The 20219-nt window shown below is 31.8% G+C and overlaps 3 protein-coding genes across 3 annotated transcripts; 2 read left to right on the forward strand and 1 right to left on the reverse strand.

The window, feature by feature from the left end:
• The first annotated feature begins 721 nt into the window (after nt 1-721).
• Nucleotides 722-6521, forward strand: LOC108215909 (probable rhamnogalacturonate lyase B). Its single transcript, XM_017388530.2, has 16 exons — nt 722-1079; nt 1199-1259; nt 1890-2011; nt 2256-2315; nt 2746-2865; nt 2952-3071; nt 3551-3692; nt 3960-4130; nt 4349-4504; nt 4610-4716; nt 4792-4882; nt 5020-5161; nt 5261-5417; nt 5546-5662; nt 5777-5903; nt 6110-6521. Exons 2-16 carry the CDS (start codon nt 1227-1229, stop codon nt 6371-6373), a joined length of 1929 nt encoding a protein of 642 aa, XP_017244019.1. The 5' UTR covers nt 722-1079; nt 1199-1226; the 3' UTR covers nt 6374-6521.
• Nucleotides 6522-6661: 140 nt separating this feature from the next.
• LOC108215907 (rhamnogalacturonate lyase B-like) lies at nt 6662-11268 on the forward strand. Its single transcript, XM_017388528.2, has 15 exons — nt 6662-7286; nt 7805-7926; nt 8196-8255; nt 8352-8471; nt 8560-8679; nt 8752-8893; nt 9023-9193; nt 9368-9526; nt 9659-9765; nt 9850-9940; nt 10019-10160; nt 10241-10397; nt 10501-10617; nt 10724-10850; nt 10925-11268. The coding sequence occupies exons 1-15, from the start codon at nt 7191-7193 to the stop codon at nt 11171-11173; spliced, it is 1980 nt and encodes a 659-aa protein (XP_017244017.1). The 5' UTR covers nt 6662-7190; the 3' UTR covers nt 11174-11268.
• A 350-nt stretch (nt 11269-11618) lies between these two features.
• LOC108218175 (protein EPIDERMAL PATTERNING FACTOR 2) lies at nt 11619-12759 on the reverse strand. Its single transcript, XM_017391093.2, has 3 exons — nt 12399-12759; nt 12255-12313; nt 11619-12053 (listed from the first exon to the last, which is right to left on the reverse strand). The coding sequence occupies exons 1-3, from the start codon at nt 12496-12498 to the stop codon at nt 11844-11846; spliced, it is 369 nt and encodes a 122-aa protein (XP_017246582.1). The 5' UTR covers nt 12499-12759; the 3' UTR covers nt 11619-11843.
• Nucleotides 12760-20219: the final 7460 nt, after the last annotated feature.

The raw sequence follows: 20219 nt of genomic DNA on the forward strand, positions 1-20219 counted from the left end.
CTCATGGTGTTGCCCTCAATTATAGTTTTAAAGAAGGTTTCATTGTCAGAAAAGATCACTCCAACCTAGGTCTAGCAATTTTGGTTTTCGAATCGAGTTGACAGTTTCGAGTTTAAAAAAATTTCTCCACTCAAATCCGACCCGAACTTTTTAATGGGCCAAAATATCTAACCCGGACCCGACCCGAAAGATAATAATTATTAGTAAATTATTTCTTAAATATTAAATAAATATCATTTTAATTCAAATAAATTAACTTTTATTAAATCAATTAATTTTTATTACATTTAACTAACAGATGTATTTTACGGATCGGATTCTTGTCTGGGCGGATTTAATATTGCCACACCTGCTTCAACCTATCAATTTGCAATCCGAAATGCTAGATCATTTTTCAGCGGTACATGATCTAACATTTGAGACCCTAGACGTTATTTCATATAATATTTTAGTCTTGAAACATCGGATCATATTGAATCATGTTATATTTTATAATGATTTTCACCCCTGAAATAACACAATTGGATATTTTTTTAAAAATAAAACGTCAGATTATCCAATATTAATAAATGATATTTTGAATAATTTATCCCACCCCTGTTTTTGGACGTTACTTATCGAAATTGTAACATACCAGACCTTTTTTCCCTCGGCTAGGGTTTGAATCAGGTCAAAGATTGTTTTTCTTCTGATCAAGTTTTGGAAAGGACAAGCGCGCTGCAACCAAAAAGTTGTGAGGACTAACAAAACATGGCAGGTGAAGATGAGTTGACAGACCTTTAATCTGTCTCACTCTTTAGTTGCACTGCACATCACATGCCTCCATGAATATTTATCTTTTTTCTGTATATACACCTACACACACTCTACTATACGTTATAGTACATCTTAAATCTTGAACCATCCCGTGTAAGCTTTTGTCATTGCTCAAAAAATTCAAAATCATTCTTCTTTAACGTAAAGCCTCTCTTTACTTTTCTCCTTCTATCCAAAGGAGCCTTCTTTTAAAACATTCTCCTTTCAAGACTCTGCAACAGCAGCACATGTACACGTTACAAGATTCGAACTCTCGACTTCTGGTAAGCGGAACGAGGGAGATACCGTCGGACTAGAGGTTATTTAATATGTATTTGTAGTCTTGGCATTTGTTTGTGTAGCTAACTCATATAATGTCGTTTTTTTTTTTTTGTGATTACAGATCAGTGTCCTTGATATCAAAGCCTGATATGGGAATGCTGTTGCATGCTCAAGATGATTATGTAATTAATTATATTACTTGTTGATAGTTTTGCTGTTCAATTGCAGTTAAATCTAGATATATGAATAACCTTGAGACCACAAAACTTTATTCCATTTATAGATTTTATTCGCTTGTCGACATGGTTGTAGAAATCGGGAATCAGAACTCATCAGTTGACCCACCGATTCGAGATTTATTAGGGATTTATCAGATTTTTTTTTTTTTTGATATATCGGGAATTTTTAGTTAAATCAGAGTGTAATCAGTAAAATATTTTTGAAGGATTATTCGGGAATCATTAGAACATGCTAAAATTACAATTTCTGTATTATGTTGGGTTTTTGAAAAATTATTATTCATTTGACTGAGGTTTATTCATTTATCGAGTTTCTACTGTACTTTTAATTGTAACTAAAACAAACCTCGCAGTTTTGATTTTCTTTTATGCCAATTGATGGGTTCGAGCTACGTTTTTCTCTTGAATAGAGAAAAGGGCATTTGGATTTTAGAACTTGCTCAATCCTCTCATTAATGCAAAATTTCCCAGTTTGTAGACTTACTGTAGCTGTATATGTAGAAGTCTTTTTTACTTCATAAGTTTTGTTTCTCTTGTTATTTGAATCATGAGAAAACTATCGTTTTTCTGCAGATAGTGATAGATAATGGAGTAATCCAGATCACATTAACCAACCCGGGAGGAAATCTAACCAGAATACAGTACAGCGGAATAGATAATGTACTTGAAACGCATAACAAAGAATTGAATGGCGGGTATGTGCATTTTGATACTTCTTTGGTTTTGGATAGATTTTATAGGTCCAAGTGAGCTGCCAAGTGATGCCTATTTAAATTTACAAACACGCTGATATCTGTAACTTGGTGCATAAAATTAGTTTAGTTTAACTTTGCTTTAATTATCCGATCTTCTAGTATTGTTGAACAACTAAATTGTGCAGATGCAGTATGTGGGTAACTTATTATGTATATTCTTTATACATGGCATTGGTATATGCAGGTTTTGGGACCTTAACTGGAGTGAAGCTGGAAGTCGGAAGAATAGGGGGAAATTTGATACGTACGTCCCTTGTTACTGTATTCGCTGTGTTGAATGTTTTATGAATTACATTTAATCTCATCTAGGCTAGTGTATTGTTTTACACCTCTATCAGACAAGGATGTAATATTACAAGAACAGGAGTTATGTTCATCAGACTGTTATTCATGATTGATCCTACCACTTGATTAAATCCACATGAAGTGCTTGATCAATTCGATCTTGCATCCCTGTCAAAAGTGTAGCACAATAAAGAAATATATATATCGTACAGGGCTAGTTCTGTTTCTCTACTTCTGCGGCTCATTTTTTGCAGAAACTACAAAACTTGTGTGCATGTTTATTTTGCATTGTAAACAAAAATGTAAAAGTTTCAGACTTCTGGTTTTGGACTTGAGGCACTATTAATCTACATATTTTTTTAATATCTGAAAATCTTGAAACAATGCAGGATTACTGGCACTAGTTTTAAGATTATAGTAGAAAATGAGAAGCAGATGGAACTCTCATTTACAAGACCATGGGATCCTTCGGATCAGGGTGAGCACGCCCCCTTGTATATAGACAAAAGGTACAATGAAGAAGTCTTAAATCAATATATATTTGAGATGAATTAACTTTTAAACATTCATACAAATAATGATATTAAATTTGTAGGTTTGTGATATTGCGCGGCGTCTCAGGATTTTACTCCTACGCCATATATAAACATTTGAAGGATATGCCAGCCTTTAATCTCAACACGAGCAGGATAGCCTTCATGCTCAGCAAAGACAAGTATGATGTTTTCTTGTTATTTAATAGATCTCTGCTTCTTTTAGCGTTGTATGTTATACAAAATTTAGACTATATGCATTAGTTCATTTTTTTTTTTTTTAAATTTTTAAATACATACTTTTAGAAGAGTAGTAGAATGTTTTAAGTAAAATTTCAAGACTGAACCATCACAATTTTAAGCACTTGGAAATTAGCAGGCAGACGTTCTGGAAATGATATTAATATAAACTTATGATGTTGTAAGCTGCTAAGGTATAGTCGAAATTTAAAAATATGCTTGCCTTGTCATAAAGCCTGCCTTCTAATGCACACTACTGGAAATTGTTCAATTCTGTATCATTTCCACTCAATTCTAAATCATGAATTACCTCTTAAGAGTTTAGGATACTTGACCTGATACCATGATTTTACCTTAAGAGAGAAAAAATTTCTAGAGAGACAGGAATGCATAACAAATTATGTTGGTATCTTACTTTTAGGTTTCACTATATGGCTGTAGCAGATAACAGGCAAAGATACATGCCTCTCCCAGATGATCGGCTGCCAGGTAGAGGAGAAGAGCTAGCCTACCCTGAAGCAGTTCGACTTGTTGATCCAGTTGAGCCTGAATTTATAGGGGAGGTACATTACATTTTTTTCTGATTAAGGTTGGTCTACATTATTGACAAATTCAAAATCCAGCTTTCTGTAAACATATTAAAACGATGCTATGCAATGTGTAACTTAATAATGATGCAATATGACAAAGAGAAAAGAGCTGAGGAATCGAAAGTATAGAATATTTGAGGTGACTCTAATGCATCATGTGCAAGTAGTTTTTGCATTGGAAAAAATTCTAAACTGATTTGTTGGGAAAAAATGAAATAAATATCAACTGATTAATTTCAGGTTGATGACAAGTACCAGTACTCCATTGAGAACAAAGATAATCGTGTTCATGGGTGGATATGCTTTGACCCACCAGTTGGATTTTGGCAGATCACACCAAGCAACGAGTTCCGCAATGGAGGGCCATTAAAACAAGATTTAAGCTCTCATGTGAATCCAACAACCCTAGCGGTATGCTGCTGTAGTTGATCTTAATTTAGGCATTTTTGTTATCATCATATATACAACGTCAGTTCCTCATTTAAAAAGAACACAAGTAGATAATATTCAGTTGCCAATAATAATTATTCAAAGTAGCAATGGCTTCTTACACTAGCTTAATGCAGTCGTTTTTGTCTGGTTGTAATTCATATATATTTCTAATCATATCATGAAACAATTTTATTCAGATATTCTTAACTTCTCATTACGCTGGAGAAGATCTTCTGGTAAAACTTGGAGCAGGGGAAGAGTGGACAAAAGTTCTTGGCCCAGTTTTTATCTATTTAAATTCTGTACCAAGTGCTGCTAATGCACTTTCCCTTTGGGAAGATGCAAAAGAACAGGTAGCTATGGCACCCCTAGACATATAATTGCAAGATGAATTATTATGTCAAAATCTATAACAATAATACGATTTCATATCAACTTATCTGGCAATCAATCTTCAGATGATTAAAGAAACCAACTGCTGGCCCTATAATTTCCTAGCCTCAGATGATTTTCCCTGTTCAGATTATAGAGGCACCTTGAGGGGCAGATTGCTAGTTTACGACAGGTTTTATATAAAAGAATAGTTTTCGTCATTTTTTTACCCATTGTACCTACACGTGCTGATGAACCTGACTGCTAGGTATATTGCTGAATTCGATGCTCCAGCAGCCCTTGCATTTGTGGGGTTGGCCGCACCAGGAGATGCTGGATCATGGCAAAGAGAAAGCAAGGTTTAGTTATGCACTTTAGTGATTCTGAGCTTTTTAAGTTGTTTGAAGAATAAGCTGATCATTCTTGCATTCATTTTAGTTAGATCAAAGAGTAACAAGAAACATTGTGAATTTTTATGCTATCTCAATCTTGCCAGGGTTACCAATTTTGGACTAAAGCTAATGAATGTGGCGAATTTACCATTGGCAATGTACGTGCTGGAAGTTACAATCTTTTTGCATGGGTGCCTGGTTTTATAGGGGATTATCAATGTGATATTGAAATTTGTATAACACCAGGTCTGTCATCTCGTTTGACCTATATCTTGTACCAATTGTTGTAGCTAAAATGTTTTGTTGTTTGTATGTTAATCATGTGTACATAAAATGCCAAAGCAGGTTGTGACATTGACATGGGTGATTTTGTGTACGAACCTCCAAGAGATGGTCCTACGATGTGGGAAATTGGGATTCCTGATCGTTCTGCAGCAGAATTTTACATTCCTGACCCCAACCCAAAATATATCAACAAACTCTATGTCAATCATCCAGACAGGTTAGTCTACTTACTGTTAGCAGTAATGGCTATATACGGTGTTCTTGCTTCGTACCTGGCAAGCAAACAAAATTAAATGCTTGATCATTGAAAGACAACTATATTTACTGTATTATCCTTTCTGGCAGGTTTAGGCAGTATGGCCTTTGGGAACGATATGCAGAATTATATCCGGATGAAGACTTAGTTTATACAGTTGGGGTTAGTGACTACACAAAAGATTGGTTCTTTGCTCAGGTCAATAGGTATACTTCTCCCTTTCTGTTCTACTTTTTGATGTATGAAGTCTCTTGTATTTTAGTAGCTTAGTTATCTAATAAGTTGACAATTTTCACTTAAATTTTGTTGTTGGATGATAGGAAAATAGGAGATAGAACTTACAAAACCAGTACATGGCAGATCAAGTTTGAAGTTCTGAACATCGAAAGATCTAAAAACTACAAATTACGGCTGGCACTTGCATCTGCACATCATTCTGATTTACAGGTAATTGGTACAAGGACTTTGCCCTGTTAATGATAAAAAGAAATCATAATTCTTCAGCGTTCATACATTGTAAAGTTATTTTAAATTATACACCATTTTGAACCCTTTTAGAAAATAAATATTAAAACAAAATTAGCAGTTGAAGTTGCATCTGTGCCGAGTTTATCTGGCTTATCAGCATGCACTTTTACCTTCTTTCACCAAAGGTAAGGATTAATGATCCTGAAGGCGACAATCCTCTGTTTTCAACTGGAGAAATCGGGGACGATAATGCAATTGCCAGGCATGGAATCCATGGGCTCTACTGGCTGTTTACTGTAGACATTCCAGGTGATCAACTAGTGGAAGGGGAAATAAACACCATATATTTGACACAATCGAAGAACAGCAGTCCTTTCCAGGGGATTATGTACGATTACATCCGTTTAGAAGCTCCTTCTCCAGAAAATACGAAAGCTGCATCTTACTAGTTTCCTTCCTTTTCATAGTGATTTGTATGATCTTGCATCCATTTATATACTTGCAAAAATTAACTTGTTTCAGAAATGGAGCCGGGCACAACCCTTGCTAATAAAGCTGTCCCGTGCCAAGGTTCTTAATATATCTATGTTCGACATCTTCTAAATCTTGTACTCAAGATGCTCACATTTGTTGAATTATAATCAGAATGTTCACAGTACTGAACTGTAATAAGAAATTTTCATCTAATCTGTTTGGAAAACTGAGGTCTCAATGTACAAGTTTGAACCGGTACAGAAAATTGAACAATCAGTAGTTCTTTGTTTGAGCACCAGCCAAATCTTAAGAATTTGCAGAAGGAAATAATGAATTTCTTGTCCGAAGTCTGCAAATTCTTACTCCTGAGTCCTTCACAGTTCATGTAATGCCACTAGTTGGGGATCAGAGACTCATCGTACTAGCATTTCACCATTGAACTCGAAACATAGAACTCAACAAACTCTCTGTCACCATGCGTGTTAGTAAACGTACATTATGTTCTAATATATCGAAAAAGGATGCTGTTTAGAGAGTATAAGGAACCTGCAGACAAAGAAAGAGTAGCAACTACTCATATATCTTTATTTTTCTTCAAAGCTATCTACTCTTAAGTTAAATAATTCGAAGATGGTGTATACGTAAAGAGAATCTGTTGGAAGAAATTTTATAAGTGGGTAACCTTGTCTCACTTCACGTGTTCACAAACACACAAGCACAACAGTTCAAAACTGCACAGTCCCTCAGGCCTTATCTCTGTTTACAAATTCAAGAGCTACACCGCCATTTTCGATGCAGAAAATCTATTTCAGCTTGTATATTTTCTGTATTTACTTAAATTCCTTTGTGTCAAGTGCAGCAGTAGAATTGCATGTTTCAGATGATCAAGTAAGTTTCTTTGTTCTTATTAATTTGTGGATTTTGTAATTTACATTGAATTTCTACTTATATGTAGAGATGTATTATAAGCTGTATATGATTGAACTCCTGTGTCCTCAGCTGAGAGCATCAATTGATGCTTTCATGCAAATTTATCGAAGAATACATGAATTCTAATAGAGGCTTAAGCACATAGAAGTGTTCTGTTTTGAGTGAGTAATATTTGCTTATAACACAAGAAGCTTGGCGAGCAGAGGGGCGGATTTAGTAAGAGGTACAGGTGGACACGTGTCCCTCTTTTTTTTTTTTTGGCATTTTTTCACCATTCTAAATTTTACAAAATTGTAGAAGTGCCCCCAGAAAATTTGTAAATATGTAGGTGTTTTCCAAAAATTTGCTTGGTGCCCACCAAAGATTTCAATCCTAGATCCGCCCCTGTAATGGCTAGTATAGTGATAATCTAACATAATCAGGATTTTGAGGTAGCTAGTAAGACAGGAATCTGAATACTGATCGTTCATGCTCAGGTGGTGATGTATAACGACTTCCTTCAACTCACATTTACGAAGCCAGCAGGTCACATCATTGGAATTCAATATAATGGAATCGACAATTTGCTAGAGCTTCACAATCCAGAGTTGAATGGAGGGTACAATGTCTTAAACTGCAGCTCTTATATTCACAGTAGCCTCAAGTAAAAAAAAAAATTGAAAATTATGGTTTTCACTTTTCATTTGGAGTTACATTTAGTGTAGGAATAATGGTTTCTGTAGAAATTTCGTGATTGTTAATTTGTTACTGAACATTCTTTTTTTTTTTCCATCTGTTTTTTCTCCACTTCCCATTGTCCCCCCATTGCTGCAAATTCACTTCATGACTTATTATGTGATGTTTTTAAATTTTGGGTGAAAAGCGCAGGTTCTGGGACCTTAATTGGAGTGACCCTGAAAGTACACAAACAAGAGGAAAATTTGATATGTACCTCCTCCTCCTCTCTCTCTTTATATATATGTTACATGCTGTCAGTAATTTCAGAGTGTTGTGATATGTATTGAAGGTTGAATGTCTGTTTAGGATAAACGGAACAAACTTTGAGATTATTCTGCAGAATGAAGAACAGGTAGAACTCTCATTCAAAAGAACATGGGATTCGTCATTCGAGGATGAGCATTCCCCTCTAGAGATTGATAAAAGGTTTCTTTTTAAGTCTCAGAAAAGATGGAAATTTATTTGGAAAAGGTGACCATGATGTATGAAACTAAAAATGTCGTGGATGTTTCAGGTTCATTATGCTGTCTGGTTCTTCAGGCTTCTACTCTTATGCCATATACGAACATCGAGAGGACATGCCTTCCTTCAGCCTCAATGAAGCAAGGCTGGTGTTTATGCTCACGAAAGAAAAGTACAACTATTACCTTTGAATTAGAAGTCGAGTAATTGGCTTAAGGCCGCTGAGATTGTGTCTGCATTCTAGGTTTCACTACATGGCAATGGCAGATAATAGACAAAGATTCATGCCTCTTCCAGATGACAGATTACCAGGAAGAGGTCAAGAATTGGCCTATCCAGAAGCGGTCCTCCTTGTTAACCCTGTGGAGCCAGAATTCACAGGCGAGGTACTTTTAACTCTTTTGTTTGAAGAATATCTATATCATAATGCTGTTAAACTGCTTCTTAGCAAGTACTTGAGTTTTTGGTAGCTATAGAACTGATTATCTAAGGTATCAATTTATTCATGAGAGCAGGTGGATGACAAGTACCAATACATGTGTGAAAACAAAGATAATAAGGTCCATGGGTGGATATCTCTTGACCCGCTTGTAGGATTCTGGCAAATCACACCCTCTAATGAGTTCAGAACATGCGGACCTCTCAAACAGGACTTAACCTCTCATGTCGGCCCCGTGAATCTTGCTGTATGTAACTAGTTACACAAATTGCTTCCACAGATCCTAATGACTGTTGCAGAAATTGACTGTTGCAGAAATAGGAATTGGCTCTTGTGTCGCGCATAGTAGTTATTGAGCATTTGCTGACTAAGTTATTCTGAGTAAAATTTAATCTCTACTTCTTGTCTGAATACACTGCAGATGTTTGTAAGTGCTCATTACGGGGGTGTGGATGTAGTGCTCAACTTCAAATCTGGTGAACCATGGAAGAAAGTCTTCGGGCCTGTTTTCATTTTTCTTAACACCAGTTCAGATAAGGAGAATGCTGTTCCAGTACTCTGGGAAAATGCCAAAGAACAGGTTTCATGACAACTTCACGCAACTTTTCTTTAATAATTTCCATAAACTTGGCTGATACACCTTGTGACCTTAAAAAATGCAACGTACTCCTCTTCCTTTTTTCCCCGACTTCAGTTTCTTTTTTTCCTCCAGATGAGAACTGAAGTCCAAAGCTGGCCGTACCATTTCCCATTGTCAGAAGACTTCCCACAGTCTGATCAAAGGGGTAGTATCAGCGGCACCTTACTAGTTGATGACAGGTGAATCTGTTCAATATCCGCAACTATTTACATTTACCTTGTTTTGTTAGTTACTATTGGTAATAATATGGTTGAGTCTTTTAGCTATGTCAGCAACGACCATATACTTGCAGTTGGTGCTCACGTAGGATTAGCTCCACCTGGAGAAGTCGGATCATTTCAAAGAGAAGGCAAGGTGGCTCAGCATTTCCATTATCTCTTTCCTTTTCCTGAAACAGATCACAGTAACACGACATGTATTTTTTAAAAGCAGGGCTACCAGTTCTGGACCAACACAAATGATGAAGGCCACTTCCATATTGAGAATATCCGCCCCGGAGTTTACAATCTTTATGCATGGTTCCCTGGTTTTATTGGTGATTTCCGATGGGAAAAACTCATTACAGTAACACAAGGTCAAATACCTCGTCGAGTTCATGTCATATACTCATATCAGAATATTGCCATTCATAAAAATTTGTCTGCATCTTAGCAGGTGGAAGCATTGATGTAGGCACACTAGTCTACAAACCTCCAAGAGATGGACCTACCTTGTGGGAAATCGGCACTCCTGATCGCTCTGCTGCTGAATTTTTTGTTCCTGATCCCGATCCAAAATATATAAATAAACTCTACGTCAATCATCCTGACAAGTAAATCATCATATATATTTAACATGGACAACTGCTTCGAAGTATCATTATTTCCAGAAGCCTCTTGCTGATCCTTGATCCTATAATAAAAATTCTTCGACAGGTTCAGACAGTATGGTTTGTGGGAGAGATACGCAGACCTATATCCGGATAAAGACTTGGTCTACACAGTTGGTATTAGCCAGTATCACAAAGATTGGTTCTATGCTCAGGTGACTAGGTAACTAATAACTACATGCTTTCATATATTCGAAATCTCAACTTGATCCTCTTTCAGTTTAGAACTTGGTTCAGAATTGATTGGCAAATGTGTGCTACTATAACAGGAAAGTTGATAATGACCTGTATACTGGAACTACATGGCAAATTAAGTTTCAACTTGAAAAGGTTGATCAAGCCGGAGTCTACAAACTTCGACTGGCTCTTGCATCAGCAACGTTCTCCATATTAGAGGTGAAGTTCAATAAACCTTTAGGCCCCTCAGCAGTGTATATGTGTGTGCACGTTTATAGCCTAATTTCTTGTAGGTACGAGTGAACGATGAAGAGGCGAATCCACCAGTCTTCTCAACTGGTTCAATAGGAAAGGACAATGCAATTGCTCGACATGGAATTCATGGACTTTACTGGTTGTTCAATGTGGATATACACTCCACTCAACTTTTCGAAGGTGAAAATACCATATTTTTAAAGCAAGCAAACGGAAGTAAGTTTCAGTTCGGGGTTATGTACGATTACATTCGTTTAGAGGGCCCTGCATTGTCCTCGGAAAATTGAAAATACCCTGCTGATATCTTTCCATTGTCAGTAATAATCATCCATGACTTCTGTTATTCATATAGTTTCTGCTTCAGTAGCTTTTCAAAAACTAGCGTGTTGGCCCAATCTATCACTTTTTAGAGATAAGACCTCAAATATCACTAACGAAAAAAATGACCTCAAATATCAGTTTGCAATTCAAAACTCTAGATCATGTAGCATTCATCCTACTTTCACTTCTTAACGCCAGATCGTGTAGCTTTTTAGAGCCTAAACGTTATTTCATGTTTCATTCAAGAATGCCAAATTGTATTATTTTTTGTATTGATTTTTAAACCTGAACACAACACGATGATGTTGAATTATCCGGCGTTAATAAGTGATATTTTGGTTCATTTTTCACCATTCTGGTATTTTGGATATTGCTCGAAGAAATTGTGATATATGGGGCATTTTCTCAGCAGTGAAAATGTAAAATTAAACCGAATAGAAAAGGTTAGAACCTGAGTAGCTCTTGCAGCTTCTATCAATTTTAGTGCATTAACTAATGAGTTCGTCTCTAGTTAGAAAAAAAAAACTGGTACACATTGAGTGACAACTGAGCTCCGAACAAACATGCCATAACAATTTCACCAGAGGTCTACAATGATTTTGGTTCTCTGCGATGAGGTTTAATAATCCGATGATACTAATTGGAAGGGACATGGTAGAATTTGCCATGACACATGCATCGGTAGACAACAGGACAAGGTTCAGAGACACTGATGGAACACTTGAAGCTCACCATCACTCTCTTGCATGGAGTACAAGGACCGCAAGCATGCGAACAGTCAGGCAGACTCGAACCTGTCGGATACAGCTCCTCCATCCTTGCTTCGTTTCTTCTTCTGGTATCCGCCTGCATTATTCATTCAAAACTTTAGTTTTTCATCACAAGTTACCACATTTCACATGTACATAAGATTAGGCCTTAAAACAACATTAAGGAGCATTGTATTAGGCCATATATGACGTAGTGCCATCTATGACGTAGTATAGCAACATTAAGGAGCATTGCATAAGGCCATCTATGACGTAGTAGTGTTAAGAAAAAACAAACCTCAGCTTGCCTATCAGTTCGATCTTCATAATTATATGCATTTTTTCCATACTCCATCGCTGAAATTTCAAAGCATGACTTCATAATTAGTTCTAAAATCCGCGCCCACACTCACGCACACACAAGATAATGCAGAGAACTTACAGTGCTGCAGGCGGATGCATTTAGCCGGAATTATAAGCACGAAGAAACTAACCGTCAGAGGCAACAGCACATTGATTCCTACACAAACAACCTTCTTCATGTTTTTTTTTTTCACTTTTTACCTTGAGCCAAACAACAGTAAATTAATAAACGATTCGATATTTGGCAATGAAATATTGTGACAAGTCGAAATCGAGCGGGCATTTTATAGACAGAGTGATGGTATAAATGGTGGGAGCTAGGTGGAGATGGTATAAATGAACAATGTAGATGATATCTAATGCACTTCACATGATACACGGCCACTTTCTGAATTAAGGTTTCACATGTTCTAGTGAGTCTCTTCTGCCTTGAAGGAGATTGATTTATCTATTCGGTATTTATATCAGTTACAGTACACACCAGAGGAGTTTGACCGGCTAGTTAATGCATGCTAGTATGCTACTACTCCCTCCCTTCCCGGGTTTAATTTTTTCCAGGTAATTTAATATATAAAAGTTACATTTTTAATTTTTAATAATTATATTTAACGTAATTTTTATAAAAATATATATATATTTTTTGAATTTTTATTTAGAAAAATAAATTTTGAAAAATAGTATGTAAAGATATAATTCTTATAACTCAAATTATATGTAGAAAATCAAACTAATTATTATTTTGAAATAGTGACAGTGTGTTTAATTGAAATTTGAATACTTTCTCGTTGTCAAATACAATAATTAAGAATATTTTAGAAACTATAATTATGAACAAAGGAAAATGGTTATGTGCCATCTACTTCTTATTGCATCAATTTAGAATAATATACATAATACATTATGAGAATATTTATTAAATATATTCTCATATTTATAATAAATTATAAGATCATTCAAATACTTTGTTATAATAATCACTCTGATAGTATGTTAAATTCTCTTTTAAAATATTAGGGTGTAATAAATGAGAATAGATTTTATTTTAACAAAAATAGATTTCATTCTCACTAGCTAATATATAGGTATATATATAATTATTTAAAAAATATAAAGAATAATTTTTAATAACAATCTAAATTTGTTGAATTTTTTAAAAGTACAATAAAATTATTAGTTTAAATGAAGAAAGTGTTTTCCGCAAAAAATAATCTAATATGTCGCTTACCAATCAAATATGTAAGTTTTATTAAAATAATATATTAAAAATAATTGTATAGCAATTAATTGATGATTGATTTTAAAAAACAAAATTAAACCGTTTGGGCCATGGAAAAAGATCCTGGTTGAAAGATGGGGTCAAGTTGAAGTCATGACGAGCTACCATAGACGTGAAGACAAGGGCATTCGAAACTTCAATTCCTTTTGTCTTTTATGTCACGATCCACTATTTTTTATCATTGTCTTGTTTTCTTCTATTAACTACTACCATAGCAAATGGTTCTCACTTCCAACACTTCTAAGCATTAATGGAAATCTTGAAATTGAAACCAAGGTTGATATTGTTTGAACCGGCCAATGCCCCAAATAAGAACGCAGGTTTTATTGGTAATCGCACTAGTTTAATGTGATTAGGCAAAATTGGGTAAAGAAAGGTTCATGTAAAAATTGTTCAGGTAAATCAACAATTATTTGACAAAATTTATATTGGTTTGGTTAATATATTAAAATTTGTATATTTGTAAAAAATAAAATTAACTATATGTATAGAAGTAATTGTATTAGAAATTAAATTAAATTAATTCTAAATAATAATTCAATTAATTATTCTAATTAACCATATGCTAGTCCAAACTTTTTTTTAAGAAGTGTGATCCAAATTTCTCAAAAAAAAAAAAAAAAAAGAAGTGTGATCCAAACTTTAGTTCATGTTCAGTTCAATTATTATGGCGCTAAATTCAAATAGGACTTGGTATTTTCAATCCAAAATTTTATAGATATATATAATGCTATTCATCATGTATGAATAGAAACTTATAATATACCTATCATGATTATATATGACATATTTTTTTAAAAATTTTATATATAATATAAATTTGTAATATATTTAAAATTATTTTTGTTGAAAATTATTTTCAAAAAGCAAGATATATTACAATCGAGCATCCGTGAGGAAAGGGAGAAAAAAAAGGTATATGCAATATTTTATTGTTGAAATAACTCTGGTAAAGGAAAGAATTTCGTATAAGTAACTAGTGACGAACGTGTAATAGCTTTCAGTTTCTTATAATTTAATTTAGTAAAATGAATATTTTATTTATTAGACCTAATTATTAGTGTGTGTTTTCTAAATTCAATAAATTTAAACTCTTTGGCGTATCTTTAAGTTGACAAATTTAGTGGCCGTTTATCAATTTCTTTAACTTAATTTGGTTGATTTTTATGTTTTGACCCCCTAACTCTCAGTTTAAGTCAATATATTTTTTCCGAAAAAAGTTAATATATATTTTTTATAAACTTTTTTATTATTGAGAAACCAAATGTTTGGATTTACTCTCGAGTCCTCGTCCGGAACAGTGCGAAGCCAAAAAAAAATATTCTTTGAAGAGACGCTAATAAATTTCGGACAGCCGACTTTTTATTTTATAAGCTTTGTCGGAGCATCATACTTTTCCTTAAAAAGAATTTAGTGGCTTAACGTCAAATATTCAGATGGAACAAAAATCCTCTCGTAATCTCGCCCGAAAAAATCATGGAAATCCATTGGACCGAATTATCCAATCTCGAACATGCATTGTACTATGTTTTGTATGATACGTAAATTATATAGTATAAAAGAATACCCGTATCTATCTTTCATTACCAGTAGATAATATAAAAAATTATGAGAGATTAGTTGTTAATAAGCTGTAAAGTACGCTTGTTCAGTCGGCAAAAATTAATAAATCTACTTTACCCCGAATCTATTTGAAAAAAGATTCCACTGATTTCTTTCTCTTCTGATGAAAGAAAATTAAACTTAAGTTTCAGGTCATGCTTGTTCACCTGGTTGGGTCTGCTTTTAACGGTATAGTTATATTAAAATGGATTATATTTACATTATACATAAAAATTATTTTAATAATTCTCAATAAACTTCTATTATATGTGTGAATAGTACAGTCCTCAGACTTATGAACTTCTATTCAAATTGTGATTAAATTTCCGTTAAATCAATATATATATATAAAGGAGGATGCGGGCGTCTATAGAATTACTCGATTCAGTCTTCTGATTTTTCTTAAATTTCGGATAAAAACTATAATTATAATTCAAAAAATCATGTTCAAGAATTCTAAAAGTAATACAACTCTTTTCTTATCGAATTCTAAATATGATACAATTCTTTTCTTATTTACAAATCTTAAAAGCAATAGGATTACTAGCAATTATTGATAAAATACAATTTATATTTAAAATTTATAATGTAAGTTAATACAATTTTTATTTTCGATTAGCTCATCGTCACCATTTTGAACGATCAGATACTAATTATCACCAACCTAATTGTATTGCTTGCAATAAAAAAATAAACAAGGATGGCACTGTGTTTTATTTATTCAAAATAAAATTATTAAACAAATATAATTTAAAAATACAATTCTTATTTTCAAAAGTTATAAAATTTATATTATATATTAAAAAATAAGAACCAGCATATTCCAGAATCTCATATTGTCTAAACATGTTTGTGACGCTAAACTCACGTCGTTCCATAATAGTCAAGAAGATAGCATCTCTGTCATTAAAACATCTTTAAGATCTTCACAACCTCATTCAAATAGTATGCATGGACTTACAACCAATCTCGATAATAGTTGGATTCAATCTTATAATTTTCTTAAATTTCGAATAGAAAATAAAATTATTATTCAAAAAATAAATTCAAAGATTTTAAAGGTAATACAATTCTTTTTTTATTAGATTCTAAGAAAATAAAATTCCTTTCTTATAATTTTCTTAAATTTCGGATTGAAAATATAATTTAAAAAATCAGGTTTAAGGATTCAAAAATTAATACAATTCTTTACTTTTTGGATTCTAAAGATAATACCATTTTTTTCTTATTTAGAAATTCTAAAAAGAATAGGATTATATTTATTTAAACTAACAATCATAGATAAAATACAATTTATATTTAATATTTGTCAGGTAATACGTACAATTTTTATTTTCGATTTATTCTTATAATTTTCTTAAATTTCGAGTAGTTAATAAAGGATTGTAAAGATAATAATCATTAAAAAAATAATAGCAAAAAAAAAAAGTAGAACCATAAAAGAATAATAATTTTTAACAAAAATATAGGAATCATAAAATAAAAATAATTAATAAAATAAAATAGGATATATAAAATAGGAATCATATATTGATTTTATGATAATGTAAATGATTCTTGATTAGTATTGTGTTAATAATAATAATTTTTCTATTAGTACTATGTTTCTCGGGAAAGTGGCTAAAATAATTTTTTATCTATGTTATAATATTTTTTTTATTAAAACGGGACCACGGTTCAAAATAATTTTTATCCAATCATAATCTTTAATTTTATCATAATTAGAATAATTTTTATATTTAATTATACCAACAATCATTGATAAAATACAATTTATATTTAAGATTTGTAAGGTAATACGTACAGTTTGTATTTTCGATTTAGTCTCATAATTTTCTTAAATTTCGAATAAAAAGTAAAGGATTGTAAAAATAATAATCTTTAAAAAAAACTAATAGCAAAAAAATTAGAACCATAAAAGAATAATATTTTTTAACTAATAAATAGGAATCATAAAATAAAAATAATTAATAAAATAAAATAGGATATATAACATAGGAATCATATATTGATTTTATGATAATGTATATGATTCTTGATTAGTATTGTGTTTGACGGGCACGAGAGGCGACCAAACTAATATTTATCTAAATAATAATAATTTTTTTTATTAGTATTATGTTTGAGGGGAAAGTGGCTAAAATAATTTTTTATCTATGTTATAATATAGTATTTGTTAAAATGGGACTACAGTTCAAAATAATTTTTATCCAATTATAATCTTTAATTTTATCATAATTAGAATAATTTTTATTAGTATTGTGTTTAACAAGAGAGCGGCTCAAACTAATTTTGATCTAAATTATAATATTTAATTTTATCATAAAAATTATAATTATGGATTAATATTGTCTTTGACGGGAGGGGGTTCGGACTAATTTTATTATTAGTACGTGTTTGACAGGATAGCCAGTTAAACAAATTTTAATACTAATTATAATATTTTTTTATTAATGATATGTTTAACGGGAAGATGACTCAAAATAATTTTTATGATTATTATAATATTGATTCGTATCAAAATTTATAACGCCGCCGCGTATATAAAGGAGAATGCGAGCGTCTCTAGAATTGCTCGATTCAGTCTTCTAATTTTTCTTAAATTTCAGATAGAAAATATAGTTATAATTAAAAAAATCATGTTTAAGAATTCTAAAGGTGATACAATTCTTTTCTTATTGAATTCTAAAGATGATACAATTCTTTTCTTTTTTATTTAATATTTTTATTGAAATCTAAATATGACACAATTCTTTTTTTTATTTAGTAATCCTAAAAGAAATAGGATTATTCTTTTCTTTTTTATTTGATATTTCTTATTGAATTCTAAAAATGACACAATTCTTTTCTTATTTAGTAATTCTAAAAGAAATAGGATTATGTTTAAAAAATCAGGTTCAAAGATTCCAAAAGTTAATACAATTCTTTTCCTTTTGGATTATAAAGATAATACAATTCTTTTCTTATTTAGTTATCCTAAAAAGAGTAGGATTATATTTATTCAAACTAAAAATCACATATAAAATACAATTTATATTTAAGATTTGTAAGGTAATACGTACAATTTTTATTATTAATTTAGTCTTATAATTTTTTTTAAAATTTCGTATAGAAAATAAAGGATTGCAAAGATAATAATCATTAAAAAAAACTAATAGCAAAAAAATTAGAATCATAAAAGAGTAATAATTTTTAAGTAATAAATAGGAATCATAAAATAAAAATAATTAACAAAAAAATAGGATATATAAAATAGGAAATAATTAGAGAATTTATCAAATATATTACTTTTTAGGATCTTATTTGCAAAAATACCATCTTCCTAAATTAATTGCATATTTACTAAACTAAGTTTCTAAATTGCAAAAATACTACCCCCTCCCCCTGCAACTAAATGCAACTGAATGCCTGATTTCAAGTTCCACTTTTCAAATGTCATTTTCGACCTCATCCTTGGAATCCATATATATATATATATAGATTCTGAAAATTCTGGTCGAAAATGACATTTGGAGACTGGAACTTGAAATCAGGCATATTTAGTTGAATTCAGTTGCATTTGGTTGCATTCAGTTGATTCTATTTTGATCTAATGGCCCCGCCAGGGGCACCCATACATCAGTTGTAATTTACAGTTTCCAGTTGCATTTAGTTGCTTATGAGATTGCATATTCAGTTGAATATTGCTCCTGCGGGGCCTGCAACCCAAATCCACCACAATATCACCCCATCCTAAAAAAATTCAGTTGCTTATGAGGTTGCATTCAGTTGATTCTATTTTGATCTAATGGCCCCGCCAGGGGCACCTATACATCAATTGTAACTTACAGTTTTCAGTTGCATATGAGATTGCATTCGACCATATGCAACTGAATGCAACCACATGCAACTGCAACTCCTGATTTCAGGTTCCAGTGGAAAATGACATTTGAGAACTGGAACCTGGAATCAGGAGTTGCAGTTGCATTCAGTTGCACAAGAGAGAGGTAGTATTTTTGCAATTTAGAAACTTAGTGTAGTAAAACTGCAAATAGCTATTCTTGAGAAAAGTAAATTTGCAAAAATTTACTTTTTCTTATATATTTATGAAAAACCCCCAAATATATATTGATTTTATAATAATGTAAATGAGTCTTGATTAGTATTGCGTTTGACGGGCACAGGAGGCGGCCCAAACCAATTTTTATTTAAATAATAATAAATTTTCTATTAGTATTATGTTTGACGGGTTAGTGGCTAATATAATTTTTTATCTATGTTATAATATTTGTTTTTTAAAACGGTACCACAGTTCAAAATAATTTTTATCCAATTATAGTTATAATTTAAAAAATCAACTTGAAGGATTCCAAAAGTTAATACAATTTTTTTTTTCGAATTCTAGAGGTAATACAATTTTTTTATTATTTAGGAATGCCAAAAGTAATATGATTATATATATTCAAACTAATAATCATAGATAAAATACAATTTATATTTAAGATTTGTAAGGTAATACGTACAATTTTTATTTCCGATTTAGTCTTATAATTTTCTTAAATTTCGAATAGAAAATAAAGGATTGTAAAGATAATAATCATTAAAAAACTAATACCAAAAATATTAGAACCATAAAAGAATAATAATTTTAAACTAATAAAAGGAGTCAAAAAATAAAAATAATTAACATATAAAATAATACATATAAAATAGGAATCATATATTGATTTTATGATAATGTTAATTAGTATTGTGTTTGACGGGCACGGGAGGCGGCCCAAACTAATTTTTATCTAAATAATAATAAATTTTCTATTAGTATTATGTTTGACGAGAAAGTGGCTAAAATAATTTTTTATCTATGTTATAATATATATTTTTGTTAAAACGGGACCATTGTTTAAAATAGTATTTGTCCAATTATAATTTTTAATTTTATCATAATTAGAATAATTTTTATTAGAATGTGTTTGACAGTAAGGCGACTCAAACTAATATCTAAATTATAATGTTTTGTTATTGGTATTGTCTTTGATAAGAGAG

Source organism: Daucus carota, chromosome 4, assembly GCF_001625215.2.
Source record: "Daucus carota subsp. sativus chromosome 4, DH1 v3.0, whole genome shotgun sequence".
NCBI lineage: Eukaryota > Viridiplantae > Streptophyta > Magnoliopsida > Apiales > Apiaceae > Daucus > Daucus carota.